Source organism: Nuphar pumila, chromosome 4 (assembly GCF_984573655.1).
Source record: "Nuphar pumila chromosome 4, dmNupPumi1.hap1.1, whole genome shotgun sequence".
In the NCBI taxonomy this organism is placed as follows: Eukaryota; Viridiplantae; Streptophyta; class Magnoliopsida; order Nymphaeales; family Nymphaeaceae; genus Nuphar; species Nuphar pumila.
In genome coordinates, this window is record NC_143252.1 from 8,275,350 (window position 1) to 8,291,747 (window position 16,398).

A 16,398-nucleotide genomic window follows, 5' to 3' on the forward strand; every position below is an offset into this window, starting at 1 on the left:
TTGGATCATCTGATTCGAGCAACCCAGTTCGATTTTGAATACATTGGACAGCATAACATGATGGAACTTGACCTTTTAGTTATTTATATATATATATATATATATATATATATATATATATATATATATATATATATATATATATATATATATATTAGGGATGCAAACGGTTCAGATTTAGGATCAGAAAATGCATTGGGGAGTCAGATCCAGAACAGCCAAAATTTGCAAAAAACCCATCCTGAATTCAAACCATTTGCAATATATATATATATAGAGATATATATATAGATATGGAGAGAGAGTAATGGGTCGGTGCTAAACCCATTTGGTGCTAAATGGCTTTTTCGGGCTTTTTTCATTTTATTTTTAAATTCTGACGGTACAGATGTGATCTTGTACTTGATTTTATAGGGATCAGCTCTTGAAACGTTTGATTCCAACACATGGGTGAGTTTTAATAAAGTTCGAAAAATCAACGGTCTAATATTTTTGTGAATTTTTGAGGGTCCAAACATCATTTTTTTCATCGAAAACACATGATCCAGTTGTAGATTCTTAGTAAATCGACCATACTCAATACATTTACAACAAACAGAGAATGAATGGGTTATCCCCGGCCATTAAAAAAAACAACTACTCATACACTTATCTGGCAAGGTCACATGTTCTGCATGTATAGATCGGCAAATTGACATTAGAGCCGGACAGCGATGGCAGATCAGGTACAATCACATTGCACACTTGCTGCTGCAACTGATCAGCCTCTATCTTCTGTTGGGCTCCACAACTGACAGACTATATCCCAGAGATGGAGGACGGTCGGGTGCAGCTGCACACTCAAAGTGTACAATGTGATTTCACCTAATCCACCTCTCGGACAGCACCAAGATTTGTGGAGTATATACACTGCATGGGCCTACAAGGTCGACACACGCACAGCTTAGCCATTATTTTACCTTAAAACAGTGATATGCAACCAACCATGCATGCTACCAAGCAACATATTGGCAACATAATGACACCAATGGAGCAATTCAAACTTTTCTATTTTGAGGCACCAATGACCAATGTCATGCTAGCAACAGCGCGCGCACACCGGCATACAGCATGACCATGAAAAATCAACTAGCCAATGCCACTATATTTTCATATTAGAACACAGAGGGATTTTGAATGGAAAATAAAAATATCAGTCATTGCAATAATGTAACAAACAAAAATCTGCTCCTTGATAACATTAGGAAATGAAAACAGATAATTTTTTTTTATCAACACGCATATTGAATGAGAGAGAGAGATATTGCTGATATGATGTTCAAGCTCTGATCGGTGCTTCCATATTGGTAGGGTCATAGCAAATATAGCTTGTAAGGTCCATGAAAGTTCACAAAAAAAAAATAGTGATGGTTGTTTTAGGAAGGTATCTCAGGCTTTGGCAGTGTTGAGTTTGCTAAATCATGGCCAATCTCCTTGCGAGAAGCCTCCCATAATTGGGCCTCCAAGCCTAATTTTCTGATTTCCATCATGCCTCGCACAGCTGCATAAATACCATATAAGGCAACAAGAGAGAGAGAGAGAGAGAGAGAGAGAGAGAGAGAGAGAGAACCATCAACTGCATCATGCAATGTTGGCGATCCACTGTTCTGACTGATCCAGTATTGCAGGCGATCCTCTGCAATATCCTCTTCCAAGCCATGCACTTTAGTTCTTCTCCAGAAATATATAAGCCACGCCTGATGCGAAACAAAATTCAAAAGAAAAAAAAATCAACAAAGCAACCAGAAAGATGATCCACTAAATTCATGAAAATTCAGCCCACTTCTCTCACCAACCATAGTAAAATTAAGCAAACTAAATAGCTAAGGTCGTGTAAAGAAAACTCAAAACTGTAATTCTCACCAAGTGATAAATTCAGTTACAGCAGTCACTAATGGCTAATCAAGAGACTGCAGGGAGAGATATCACCTTCATCAATTTATTGAAATCTTGTCTAGCACATAAATATTACATCTATAATAATTTACTCAAGAGTGTGACAGCATTATGAATTTGGTGAGGTGTTTCACATTACAAGTTTATGTCCTGCATAAAATTTCAGTTAGGGAAATCAGTCTTACTCTGAAGATTTATCATCATGACCTAAAGTTATCCACTAATGTTAGCAGTTAGCACGCATTTGAAAAAAAGAGCATTTGATGCCTCTTAAGGAATTCTATATTTAAATGTAAGCAGCAAATATTTCAAAGATTTTGAGTGGAGGGATGTATTCCTCACCAAGAAGCCCCTTTTCTGTCATGTTTTATGTGTCAACATTTTATGGATTCTCTGCATATCCAGATATGCAGTTTACAAAGGGACACCCCATGTCACAAATTCCCTTTTAGGATGTGGAGGGTGCGAGAGGGAGAAAGAATCGAACTGACAAACAATATAAGACCTGAACTTATACTAGCCTCCAACTAGAATGAGGACCATCAGCAACAGCTTGTGTAACGTCCACTTAAAAAAAAAACTGACTCTGACACGTGTCGGACACGTGCTAGGCACATGTCGGACACATGCTAGGCACATGTCGGACACGTGCTAGGCACATGTCGGACACGTGCTAGGCACATGTCGGACACGTGCCTCGGTCGGTCTGCGGTGTCGGATCTGAGCCAGACCCGGATCCGAGCTGGACCCGGATCCGAGCTGGACCCGGATCCGAGCCCAGCCCGGACTCGGCTTCTCGATTATTCGAGACGCCTGTGCCTTTTAAAAAGGCACAGGCGCCTCGGGCGAGGGGCAAAAGCACTCACCCGTTCTCTCTCCTCTCTGCTCCTCTCGTCTTCTCCCGTCGCCTCTCGTCCCCCGTGACCACCACTACCGGCGACCGAAGTCACCGACCATCTCACCCTCTGAGCCAGCGCCGACGACCGAAACCGCCGGCCACCTTCTTCCTTTGCTGTGTGGGCGCCAGTGACCCATCGCCTCCGCCTTCCGTTTCGACGACCTCGGCCGACGTCTTCGACGCCACCCGCCCTTGTTCCTCTGCGTCTATCGGTGACACCGGTAGCCTCCAGGTAAACCCCCCATCTTTTCTCGTTTCGCTGTGTCGGCAGGGGGCTCTGCTCCCCCTGCCACTCGCTGTGTCGACAGGGGGACTCCGCTCCCCCTGTTTCCTCTTCCCTGGCCGGCAGGGGGGCGAAGCCCCCTGCCGCTTCCCTTTGTTGACAGGGGGACTCCGCTCCCCCTGTTCCCTTTTTTGTTTGTCGACAGGGGGGGAGCCCCCTGCCATCTGTGGTGTTCGACAGGGGGCTTCATTCCCCCTGTCCCTTTTCGTTTGTCGGCAGGGGGGTAGCCCCCTGCCACCACCTGTTGTTCATCGGGGGGCTCTGTTCCCCTTGTCCGTTCCTTGTTGGCCGGCAGGGGGGCGGGGCCCCCTGCCATTTGCCTTGTCGACAGGGAGACTCTGTTCCCCCTGTCCCTCTTTGGTTGCCGGTAGGGGGGCGGAGCCCCCTGCCATCTGTGGTGTTCGACAGGGGCTCTGTTCCCCCTGTCCCTTTTCGTTTGCCGGTAGGGGGGCGGAGCCCCCTGCCACCTGTTGTTCGACAGGGGGCTTTGTTCCCCCTGTCCCTTTTCGTTTGCCGGCAGGGGGGTAGAGCCCCCTACCACCTGTTGTTTGACAGGGGGCTCCATTCCCCCTGTTCGTTCCTTGTTTTCCAGTAGGGGGGCGGAGCCCCCTGCCACCTGCGGTTCAACAGGAGGCCCCGTTCCTCCTGTCCCCTTTGGATTGCTGGTAGGGCAGGGGACTTCCCTTGCCATCTGTTGTGTCGACAGGGGGCTTCGTTCCTCCTGTCTCTCTCTCTTTTCTTGTTAACAGGAGGCTCTGCTTCTCCTGTCCCCCTCGTCGTGCTCCCTCCACTGTCTTCTCGTAGGGAGCTTCTGTCTGGGTGGTCTGGTACCGTTGCAGATGTTGTCGGACCCGCTTTCTGACTTCGGCTTTCACGCTAACCTTTTTTTGCGCCTGCAAGTTGCACGACGGAGTGCACTCGTATCCCGTGGCCCGAGACCGTTCACACTTACGCCCGCAGGCGTCCGGGAACTCGCAACCCCCCAAGGTAGGGGAAAGTTGCGTAAAAGGACCTTGAATGAACAAAACTAAAACTAAAGAAAAGATAATTGAACACGAGGACAATTATATACGTATACATATAAGTTATATATGTATGTTCTTTAACTCAAGGATGCGGTTTCGCGATCCTTGTCCTGTTTACCTTTCAGCACTTTACTTTCTGTTGCCGTCGCGCTTTATGTGCCTAGGCTTTACTTTTTGTCTTTAACTCAAGGACGCGATTTCGCGATCCTTGTCCTGTTTACTTTTCAGCACTTTACTTTTTGTCGCCCCGCGCTTTATGCGCCTTGGCTGTTTACTTTTCAGCACTTTACTTTCTATCGCCCCGCGCTTTATGCGCCTTGGCCTTGTTCTTGACCTGTTTGTTTGTGCTCTTACTGCTTGATTTCTTGCCTGCTCCATGTAAATCGTGATTATGCTATTGTTTCTATTTCTTAGGTTTCTTTCAAGAATGCTTACAGGTTTAAGCTTGTTTTGGGTGCCTCCTTGTGGCCTTTGGCTATCAGCGTAGTCACATCCCTTGGTGATGATATGAGATGCTACGATGAGTAGCACAAGGTGGATCAACCTCATGGTATGCGATAAGGCATAATTGTGGACATTTCATTAAATGATAATCATGCGCCTTCACAAGCAAGATGCTCGAGTGAGTCGAATAGATCAGGGCATATAGAACAAGGCGATGATGAAGAAAAACCCCTCATCGTACTTGTTCGGGATGGTTCATCAAGGGAGAGGATGGATAGTACAAAAACTCTGATGGACAGGCCATTAATGGCTATTATGAGTTCTATTGCGCTTTTTATGCTTCAAAGTGAACTTTTTGCAACACTGGTTGAGACAGTTGTTAGAAGACTTGGGAGTTCACATTGTATAACCCTCAAAACTGTGTTGCGACAATAAGAGCACAATATACATAGCGAGCAATCATATATTTCATAAAAGGACTAAACACATTGAAATAGATTGTCACTACGTTCGTGAGGAATTTCAGAAGAAGACCATCACGTTGTCATATGTACCATCTGACTCCTGAGTACTTCACCAAAGCGCTCCCATCACCCAGATTTTACTTCCTCCTTGGCAAACTCTCGGTTGTTGCATCGTGAGTTTGAAGAGGGGCGTTAAGGTATTCTACCCAATATATATATATATATAAACTGAAATACCCATCAAGGGTATTTTTGTCATTTCCTTTTGTAATAGGGATCAGCCCACTAGGGGCTGATTTGTAATATCATTATATTTATTTTATTTTATACTTTTATTAGTGCTTGTATCATGTGGCTGATTGGGACAGCCCAACTACTAATTGGGCTGCCCCCTTTGCTCTTTGTTGTGCTTATAAATAGGGATCTTCCCTATTGTATATATCAATGCTATTTTAAGCATTTGTTAATGAAATATCTCTTATATTTTTACTTGTGACTCTCTTTGTGAGTTGTTGGTGTGTATCTCCATCTTTTGGTCCATAAGTGACCACTATTGTATTGGTATCTCATTGTAGCCTTTGTGGCTCTCTTTTGAGATTTTGTTGGTCTCATTACACTATCAATGTAAGAATTGTCTTTTTCATCATAAGATATTCTTCTCGAATTTTTTCATACACGTTAGGCCATTCATTGCATTTCTCATTGTAAGTTTCTTTATGTTTGTGTACATCATTAGGTCAATTACTGTAAACTATAAGTATCATATTGCTACAGAATTGCTTTCAAGTTTTTCCACTTTTTGTGTTTGAAAGCACTTGTCAGCATGTGGTATGATACACAAATGGCTTCATGTTAATAAGGAGAAGCTAAAATAAATGAAATGGTAATGGATCAGGTTCAGCATCTATGGACACTCAGTGGAAAATTGTTACAAAAGAAACTTTTTCAAAGCATAGAACATCATTAATACCTGCTTGAAGAGCACATCTTCAGATTCCTCTTGCGAAAGTTCTGGACACAAGTGTTCAACAAAGTTCAGAATAAATACATATTAGTGAACACTAACTTAAAATAAAACTTGCAGTCTCCTGGAGAAATTTACCAAAATTGCAGTTCTCAATGGCAAAAAAGAAAAAGCTTATGTTGGTAGGAACCATAATTAATCACGCTAAAAGACCTCCACAGCATCACTCAATAATCATTGAATATAACATATAGCTGAGGACAAAGAAATCTTGCACAAATTGGGCTTTAGAATTCAACATACCAATTGCTTCGGGAAGATTCTGACTATCAACAGCTGGCTTTGGATCTGTTGCAAACAGACAGAAAATTGAAGTGCTTTCATAAGATATGCCTCACTGAACATTGTAAAACTAGGAGCAATAAAGGCATGTAACAACATCAGATGCCAAACAGAAAAAAATAAAATTAAACTATTATTAATTTATATTTTATTTAGTTTCTAACCATTTTTTGCTTGTAATTAGTTTTCTCAACCATTACAGCATTACAATCACATGAGAAAAGGCAAGGGAAAGGAACAATAAAATTGAAAGAGATAAGAGTCACTAGCATTATGGAAATCAAATTTGGTAGAGAACACGTGTATGCATGCATTTGCATGCACATTCATTCATATGTGCATGTGGGGTGTAGGCAGATACATAAAAGAGATTATTAGATTGGATGAAATTTTTGGAAATTTTAGGATCTCATTGTTCTATCTAGCATCTAAAATCCATCAAATCTGTTAGGTACATAGTCCAGATAATATTCATGTCATAGATCAAGTTATTTGAAAACCTCTTCTAAAAAGGGTTATATTGTCACATCTTGAACCATCTGAATTTTATCGTTCTTGAAAAGATAACCAGGACATTCAAATTAAGTGATGAGGCATTTTATATCCTAAATTAGATAAAGCACTTGCAATTGCTTAGATGCATAGCAGTAGGTGAGCCTTTTCATGTCTCGAAACTAGCAAGAGCATGCTCTGTTTCATGCATACCTGTAAGATATGGTAACAGGCTGTTTTTGGGTTCACTTCTGAGAAACCAACGTTCCTTATTACACAACTTTGGCTTTGATCAGTCGTTTACACATGGAAAAATGTATCACATGATTGCAAGCCTTATGAAAAGCTTTCTCACTAGGAAAAAATGGTCTACTTTCTCAGGTGACAAAGTGTTTCACATACATACATACATACATACATATTATCAATTTCTTTAATCACAAAATCTTCTACAAATTTAAACAGATTCATTTGCTTATCTTTGTCATTTTCATTTTTTTTAAATTATTAAAAACACATAATATAGTTTTTCTCCTTCAGATATGGATTTTCCATTGATGTAGGAACCTGTACCAAAAACAATGGCATCCCTGGAGTTAGCCCCTCTGGGACTCTATGATGCCAAATATATCTTTTTCCATTTCAAGCTTTTTTAGTTCTCAAGGTGATACTAAGGAAGTTGATTATAGATACATACATACATATATATGCATGCATCTATTTAGGAGAAAAAGTAAATTCATAGTTTGATATCTACAAGTAGACAATATCGTTATCTACAAGAAGTTTTTACAAGGTACTAAAGAAAAATCACAATCATCACAAGCATTAACAACTTTTTGTGTCATTGGAATATTTCTGTTCTCCAATTTTGACCTTTAAATTCATAGTTTGATATCTACAAGTAGACAGTATCGTTATCTACAAGAAGTTTTTACAAGGTACTAAAGAAAAATCACAATCATCACAAGCATTAACAACTTTTTGTGTCATTGGAATATTTCTGTTCTCCAATTTTGACCTTTACACTATATCGCATAGTTTGCATGCAAGCTTCAATTGTATCCATTTCCTTCTTGCAATCAATTCTCATTTTCATCTTCTCTTTCTACATAAGTTTGGGCACATATTGGTCCGTGTAGCTGGCTTTTCAAAAATATGATTGAAGACAAAGAGACAAACATTAAGTGAACAATCCTTCATTACTCAAGGACCTGAGATTGATTGACCAACTTGCATCAAATTTGGACGCCGATGTTGGCCCATTGCAACTGCTACAGCATCCTCTATCTGAAACAAATAACCACGAAAACATTCTGAAATACGGTGTATGAGAGGAAAGCCCACAATACAAATTCAAATAAAGGCATGACATAATCTGCTGACATGCCTAACACATTTAGAACGTGAGATAGTCAAACTTGCTAAGAGAAACAACCTAAAATTGGAACTTTTTCTTTACAAGTGTCCATGTACATAATGTTCAGAACCTAAACCTTTAATATTTTCAAAACATGCATCAGTAAGTAGTCTAGACATACTACAATTCCACTTTCCAAATACATGGTAGATGTACAGTATAGCCATATGGCACATCCACACATGTATAGTGGCACTTCTGCCATTTATTTGGAAGTGAATGGCATCAAAGGGATGCAGCTAAATTTTAGAAGAACTTGCAAAATACCCAAAAAAAGACCTCCAGCCAAACTCTAAAAGGAAAACCTTTAAGGCAGCTAACTCCTTCAGGCCTTTTTCAACTAGAAGCATGCTTTCGATATTCCCTTCCCCGGTCAAATCATTTATATCCCTAGCAGAATTATCTCTTTTGGGACTATCAGCATCCCCTGTTTAGACCAAAACACCATGAAAACAAAGGCCACACCTTACTGCTACAAAAGAATCTTATCAGACAATTAGTAACTTGGAAAACCGCATGACTAAATAGGGTATCAGAACCATGGGACGTTTTAAACTGGCCTTTCCAAGAGTCTTCCTTAGCCTTCTGTCCAGCAGATATCATGACTTCAAAAGGAAGTGGAGATAAGGATGACCAGTGCTCCTGCTTGGACTTTGCAATATCCACATGGATGCCTGTGTGTTCATGCATATTAAAGTCAATAATAAACAATAAGAATATGCAGTGAAATCATATCACCAAATCCTTTTAAAAAATGCTTGAATATCTCTAATAGTAGAAACTGTTAGAAACAAAATAAATCCTTTTCCAAGTCTCTTTAGAGATAAGCAAGCAAATTAGTAGTAAAACAGCCAGCCAACTCCTAGTGGTTGGATTCCTCTATCTGAATCAAACTTCACCACCATGTTCACACTCCAAGAACAGATTGTTCTCCCACCAAGATGGGTGTGGGATCATGATAAAATGTACACTTTCCATGAATGAACAACTTCATCTTTTCTCTAACCTGAAAAGTCAATAACCTACAATAAAATCGTGTCCCAAGAATTATACATAAAAGAATACAAAGGTTTATGATATTCTTTTTTTTTGTTACTATCATTTTTCATAAGTAAAAATAATGTACAATATTTTTATCACAAGATTCAAGGCAGATTTGAATATTTCTTTGAAAGGTGTTCCTGAACATTCATTTATCTGGTCCAAACTTCAAAAATATTACTTTAATTTCCTTAACAAAATACAATAGGATTTCAAAAGAAAATCAAATCTGGATGGGAACACACACGTGCATGTGTGGCTACACACACATCCCAGCACGAAAATAAGAAAAACATGAACTGTAGTATTGTCACAGGAAAATGGATCATCACTGGTGCATTAATCCTCATCAATAATGTATTAAATGTTATATAAAAATATCAGAATCTCCTCAAAGAATTTAATCACCCACATTCCAAGTAGAAAGAAGCAACATGAATAAAAAAATGTCCTAAACAGCAATCAATACATGATCATCCTTGCAGTAGATACAGCAGCTTCTAACCAGTTTAACTACGTGGGTGGAAGTTTGAAACCTATACAGATATTCACAGCTATGAAAAAAAAACAAGTCTAAAGAAGTGTACCATGTGAGAACAAATAGAAATATGGAGAGAAAATGTTGTCTTCCCAATCATTGGAATGATGTAGAGATACAATAGGATACTACATCACGAGGACATGGACAAATATGCAGACTCAACATGGATTATGAAATTTGAATATGCAGATGTTTTGAAAATTAGGACACGAGGACATGGACTTTTTTATTTTTTAATTGATCAAACATATATTTATGATACTGTAACACAAAAATGTATTCATAATTGAAATATTAAATTATGTACGACACGTCATGATCTATGTCACAGGGATTCGGCTAGGAGGGTGCCGCACCCGCGTCGACGCGACTCGACGCGGGTGCGGGTGAAGGTGCCGCACCGGGTGCGGTCAACTCGATCCTGGGTGCGTTGACCGCACCCAGGATCATTAATGTCCATTTTTAAAAAAAAAAAAATTGCCCAAATGGGCTTCGAAAATTTTTTAAAAAAACTTTATGCTGGTCTGTCAGCTGCTGACAGACTAGCATAAAGTAAGTTTTTCACGCACAGCTGCTGACAGCAGCTGTCAGCACAGCTGCAGCAGCTGTCTGTCAGCTGCTGACAGCAGCTGACAGCTGCAAAGTTTAAAAAAAAAACCCCGACTATTCCCCAACCCCCTTTTTTTTTTTTTATATATATATATATATATATATTACTTATTACATTTTTGCCCCTGCCGCACCCCCGCACCCGGGTTTTTTGGAAGTGCCGAATCCCCGCACCCGCACCCATGTGACATAGGTCATGATGCCTCACGTGGTGGGCCACTTATCATGTCATATCACCTAGACACAGGAACTAAATAACACATCCCTATGACATAGATAGGCATGTAAAGGGGAAAAGATAAAATGACCAACTGTACAAACTACAAAGCTAAGAAATTAAACCTATAATAAAAGATAGAAAGAAATTCAACTATAATCCCCCCATAAAACCAATAAAAAGATGTGCATAATACCATTGTTTATGATATTATAAATCCACTATTACATAAGTTCCCCTTATCGCCTTTTAAAATCACTACTACTTACCATACTTTATTAGGGGCATTGTTGATAAGTAAATACTACACATCTTGAGTTCATTCTTGATCATTCTCTACTCTCGTGGCAATACGAGAAGCAAAAATGGGTTTCAGGCTTTCAGCATCTATTACATGGGGCTGTTTTGTGGCCTTCACTGCTGCAGAGTTGGGCTTTCTAAGAGATTAAAGTTGTTGTTTCCACTCCTTCACACTCATAGCACCATAAATATTGCTAACTAAATATTTATTGAGTACAGAAACTACATTGAGTTAGATTGCCATTTGTTTACAGATGGTGGTACTTAGAGGGTGTCTTCATTTTTCTCACTACCTTAGGTACACTAATCATCTTCAGCTTGCTAACTTCTTCATGAAACCCCTTATTTATTTTGGAATCCCTCTGACAGCAAACTCAAATGAGACCATGAATATTTTGTAGAGCTATGCATTTTATACAGCACGTCTTTGTACAAGGTACTAGCTCAATTTACATCATTTGTAAATATGACCTCTGCTCCTGTTCTTTAGGAATTTTTATCATATTATCCTCCCTTACAACTTTTGTATGTAAATTGGGCATCACATCTTCAATGGTAACAGAGAATGCAAGGTAAAACTGCCCTGCCTTTATATCCTTTCTTCATAAACCTAAGTCAAAAGAATCACACCAAGTGAAATCTCTAGGCCAGTTCCTTCTTGACAACTCAAGTGTGTCCTTGTGTAAGGAAGAAGCTTGCTTTAGCTACATCTCATGCAACATTCACCAAATTGAGTTGCACCAGAAATTTACCATCCACTGACTATTTGAGGGTTAGCTACTTGGTTTTTCCTAGGTAATACAAAAGTTAATGTCACTGTATATTGAGTGAATCATGTTCTAGTTGTTATCTGTATTCCTACTTTAAGCTTTAAAGCAACGTGGATGTACAAAGTAGTCTTGTGCATGAAGAGGATATGTAGGCTCCAGTTCCAGTATCATATAATATCTTGAAGCAGGATTTTTAAAGGCATGCAGCAACAGTGATATTCAAAAGACATGAAAGAAATATATTGAATAATCTACGGGAAGAAACGAGAACACTACCATGCCGAACACATAAGCTCCAATACCGAGCAAGCCAACATCTCTTCAGAACCACCTCTTCCTAACACAGGAATAAGTACACCTTTAGCTAAAAAAATGTATTAGAGAATTAATATATGATAACCATACCACAACTATTAAGCATACCATCTCTTCCTGAGTAAGTATCATTCTCTGTGTCATTGTGCGAAGTGACTTTACTTCATCCTCTGCTTCTCGGAGCTGCTCAGCAGTATATTGTAGCTCATCTCTTGCATGCTAACCAAAGTTCAACAATTCACATATACAATTTAGTTAGCTAAATTTAGACTAAGAAGAAGTGTCAGACATGAGAGCTGATGTTACCTCCATTTCCAACCGAATGGTTGCAATTTCCTCGTTTCTTATATCTTTATTCTGAGCAGCAGCTTTCAAAGCAGCCTGTCATAAGAACTACATTAGAACATTAGGATAAAGAAAATTGAAACTGGGTCATAATAGAAATTATGATGTTCCAAATGTCAGAAGCAATTGACTATTTTATGTGCTAACTTGAGGACCAATATGGTCAGCTCCACAATATCATATAATTTAAAAATAGGTACCTACAATAAATGATGGTGAATCTAAATGGGTTGGATATGAACAGATGTGGTTGGATGTGGAGTAGCATATAGGTTGCAACCTAACCCATACAAATATCTATCTCTTCTTAGATGGATGTGGATGCAGGTAATCTCTAACCTTACTCATATGGCCATATCTAGCCATTTTTAGCCCTTTTTGATCAACTTAACAAAACCTAGTATTCTCTTATTCCAAGTGATGGATGGATAGTACATATTTTTGCGCACCTCTCTTGCCTGCAAGGCAGCCTCTTTTCTGAAGATACAAGGAAAAATAAATACATGAATAAACAGTGATGTTGTACAATGTTCCAATACGAGATGGTTTATATTTGCCAAGTCATACTGCCAACCTGCTCAATAGCTTTGCTTCCAATGATACACCTTCACCAAGGGCAGCAACCTGAGAGTAAGAAGCAAAACATACTCTAAATAAATGAATAGAAATTGCAAAAAAGTAAGCTTCTAACTCTTTGTATGACATGAATTTACTCTTTCCCAAGCACAACACTTCCCCATAATCAGGTCATCTAAGATTAAAATCTAAGAACATGTTAAACAATAAATATTCCGGACAAGTAAACAAAAATGAAGATTTTAAACCATATGTTAGGGGTGATTATTGGATCATAGGTGGCCTGGCTGGGTCTGGACTCTGGACCACCATTTTGAGGCCCAGGATGGCTCGAACCATGCCAACCTATGGTCAAAAATAGCCACAAACTAGGCCAGCCTGGCCATTCCATGTCTTTCCCTTTCAAGAAAGGGCTAGGCCTGCTGACGGTCCATGGCCGGGTCCTGGGACACAGTTTTGGCCCTTGGCCTGGTGCAACTTGTTGATGAGTGGAGCTTGATCTAGTTGTGATCATGCTTTTAATGAAGATCACAAAGTACCTTGTAATTACAACCTTTAGCTTTTTAGCATAAATACCTTAAACTTGATGATTGAAAAATGAACCAAGTTTTGAGAAAACCCTCATTTTTATACAGTCCTCAATTCATACAGGGGAAGCTACCTGTTTCTCAAGTTGCCTGGCCCTTGCTTCTGCTTCCTCGCACCTCTCCTCTGCAAGCCGAAGCTGAGATATTTATCGCAAAAAAAACATTTTATACTTTCACAGCATAAATGTATTATAGATTTTATAAAAACAATCACATTCGAACTAAGTTAAATGCAAAAGCAACTACAGTTGACACCAAACCTTATCAAGGATATTTTCATTCTCTTCTTGTAACATATCAAGCTGCCATTTCAAAATAACCATGTCATAACAAGAAAGAAACATGGAAAGAGCAATCATATTCCAATTATATGATAAATTTGCTTGGTTTTTAAAGTTTTAAACTCTACAAGTAAATATGCACATATTAAAGAAGTCCTTTTCTTTCAGGGAAGCATACACACAAAAGTCGTGCTGCTGATTGAAAGGAAAACTAAATGTAGTCATTTGAAAGACACCTCATCCTGGAGAGCAGAAGCATCACGCAGATTTGCTAGTTCTCGTTCTCGTGCATTGGAATTCATTATATTTGATGGATACCTGTGCAAGTGTGCATGTATTGCACAAATTAAGCAAAAACTTATATACATGTCTAGAAATGCTAATTTTTGATAAACAAAAGAAACAATAAAATCACCAAGAGAAGCAGAGGTACATAATGAGCTTCCAAAATAATATCACAATGGAAACATCACATGGCTTAACAAATGATAACAACCAATTTAAGCAAAGCAACTCAACATGATGAACAGAAGCCATCTATGTTATCAGAAGTGTTGGGTGATACTTGGGCGCTAGGCCTCGAATGGTTACTTGGCCTGCCTAGGTGCACTCAGGCATCTTCTAGGATCACCTAGAACAAAAGAAAAAAAGTTCAAAAAATAAAAAAAATAGAATTTTGGGTTTAAAAACATGATAATCAAAATCCATTGTTTACAATGGTTGCACAAAATGTCATCATTTCACATATTCACTTTGTAGTTGACTAAATCATGATGTGCAATTCTTACTATCACAATTATTAATTAATAAAACTTAAAAAGTACAATATGTCAATAATGCCATTCTAATTCCAACTGAAAAGTTAAAAGGAAAAAGAAAAAGAAAACACTTTCCATCCTTCAACTCCCAATTAGAATCAAAATAAAATAAAGAAACAAGCAATAATACTTAAAACTATTGTAAAAAAAAAGATGAGAAAAAATGAAGGGTGGATTTTTTATTTTATATTTCTCTACTTATAGGAAAAGGCTTTAATGACCCAAAACCCACAAAAATAGCTTGAAAATGACAAAAGAATGTGAAAGCAAGCAAAAAAACATCAAGAGGGTTCCTAAAGCTTGAGAATAAGAATTGAGAAAATAGTGAGTTCTCTTTTGCATGATTAACATTTTGATGCAAATGAGAAAATCTGCAGGTATATAAGTGTTTTTGTTCTTTTTATCTTCACGCTTCACTTACTGATTTTGTTTCAAGGGTACTCCTATTGTTGTAATATCCTAAACTAACATGTTTCAAAATAAAATAAATGGAAGAAGGAACCTGCACAGTTTTTCCTAATTTCACAATACCCTCTCTACTTCTTGCTTTTTATGCTTTCATTTTATTTTATTACTCTCTAGTCTCTAACACACCTACACATGTATTCTCCTACAGTACTGGGTTGAAAAGAGGCGTATGTTTAATGCTTATTGCTTTTGGATAGGGTTAAAAATAAACTTAAAACCAATAATGACCCTTTATGGGGCTAACCTTGACAATAATGACCCTAAGCAAGAAGCCTAAGGTCAAGGTATTACAGTCAACATGACCAATCAACTAGTCGACTGGTTGAGCACTCATCAACAAGGTCAACTGCCTAGGGAAAATTTTCCTAGAAACCACAACTACTCAACCTAGGTTGACTATATCAGCTGTCTCACCTAGGTGACGTCTATGTGTGCTTGTGACTACATAGACAGCCCTTACTCGGTAATGACATTAAGTGTATAGGTGCACAAATTTGCTAAACCCAGTTTTTATATACATCTCCCATTCACATGGTGGTAATTGAGCTATTGATAGCTCATGCAAATCGTAGCACCGATCAAGTCAAGACACGGAACATACTGATCCTGTGGAGAAATCCTCTGGAAACGGGGTTGATCAACCATTGCACTTGAATGAGAGCCTCTCGTTCCATGCATGCACAAACATTTTTTTTGTCCATATTCCTTTCCCAAGCTGCCACATGGCAGGGATAGAACTACCTAAAAAGATGGAGAAGTGATCCATTGCATTGACATGTTGTTCCCCATTTGACACTAGAATGTGCATTGATCATGAAAGGGGCATTGCCATTGTGGACAGAGAGGATTGAACTAGAATGGACTCTCTCCCTCTCCCTCCCTCTTTTTTATTATTCATACAACAAAAGCACGTGGTTGGCAATTGTAAATGGCACGCAATGGATTGACCTTCTCTGCTCCTTTCATCTTAATAGGGGATCTTCATGCATGTAATCATGTGTGTGTGCACACTTGCTTGCATGTGTTTGTGTCTGTCCATACATCTAGCTCTCTTTCCATAAAAATATCTAATATTTTAAAAATGTTGCCAAAAATTGATTGAGATCTTGGAAACCAACAAAATACAAGATACAGTATTTTCAGGATATAGCAAAATTCATATGTATCAGCAAAAGAACATGATTTTATCAAGAGTCTTTCTAATATTAAACTTAACTTCAAAATATCAAATTCAGATGTCCATACTTTCTCAACTTGTCCTCT

General features: G+C 38.8%; 1 protein-coding gene across 1 annotated transcript; it reads right to left on the reverse strand.

Moving 5' to 3' along the window:
* Positions 1-8,053: 8,053 nt before the first annotated feature.
* Positions 8,054-14,386, reverse strand: LOC149839255 (coiled-coil domain-containing protein SCD2-like). Its single transcript, XM_090003957.1, has 12 exons — positions 14,265-14,386; positions 14,086-14,167; positions 13,829-13,870; positions 13,643-13,705; positions 12,980-13,029; positions 12,855-12,882; positions 12,367-12,441; positions 12,169-12,279; positions 12,022-12,082; positions 8,828-8,941; positions 8,573-8,694; positions 8,054-8,137 (listed from the first exon to the last, which is right to left on the reverse strand). The coding sequence occupies exons 1-12, from the start codon at positions 14,384-14,386 to the stop codon at positions 8,054-8,056; spliced, it is 954 nt and encodes a 317-aa protein (XP_089860083.1).
* Positions 14,387-16,398: the final 2,012 nt, after the last annotated feature.

Coding starts and splice junctions, on each gene's coding strand:
- LOC149839255 (XM_090003957.1), bottom strand. CDS start 14,386: ATGGCTTCTGTTCATCATGTTGAGTTGCTTTGCTTAAATTGGTTGTTA. Junction 13,030..13,642: donor CCAGGCAACTTGAGAAACAG/GTAGCTTCCCCT, acceptor TCTTACTCTCAG/GTTGCTGCCCTTGGTGAAGG. Junction 12,883..12,979: donor GAAGCAAAGCTATTGAGCAG/GTTGGCAGTATG, acceptor TTGTATCTTCAG/AAAAGAGGCTGCCTTGCAGG.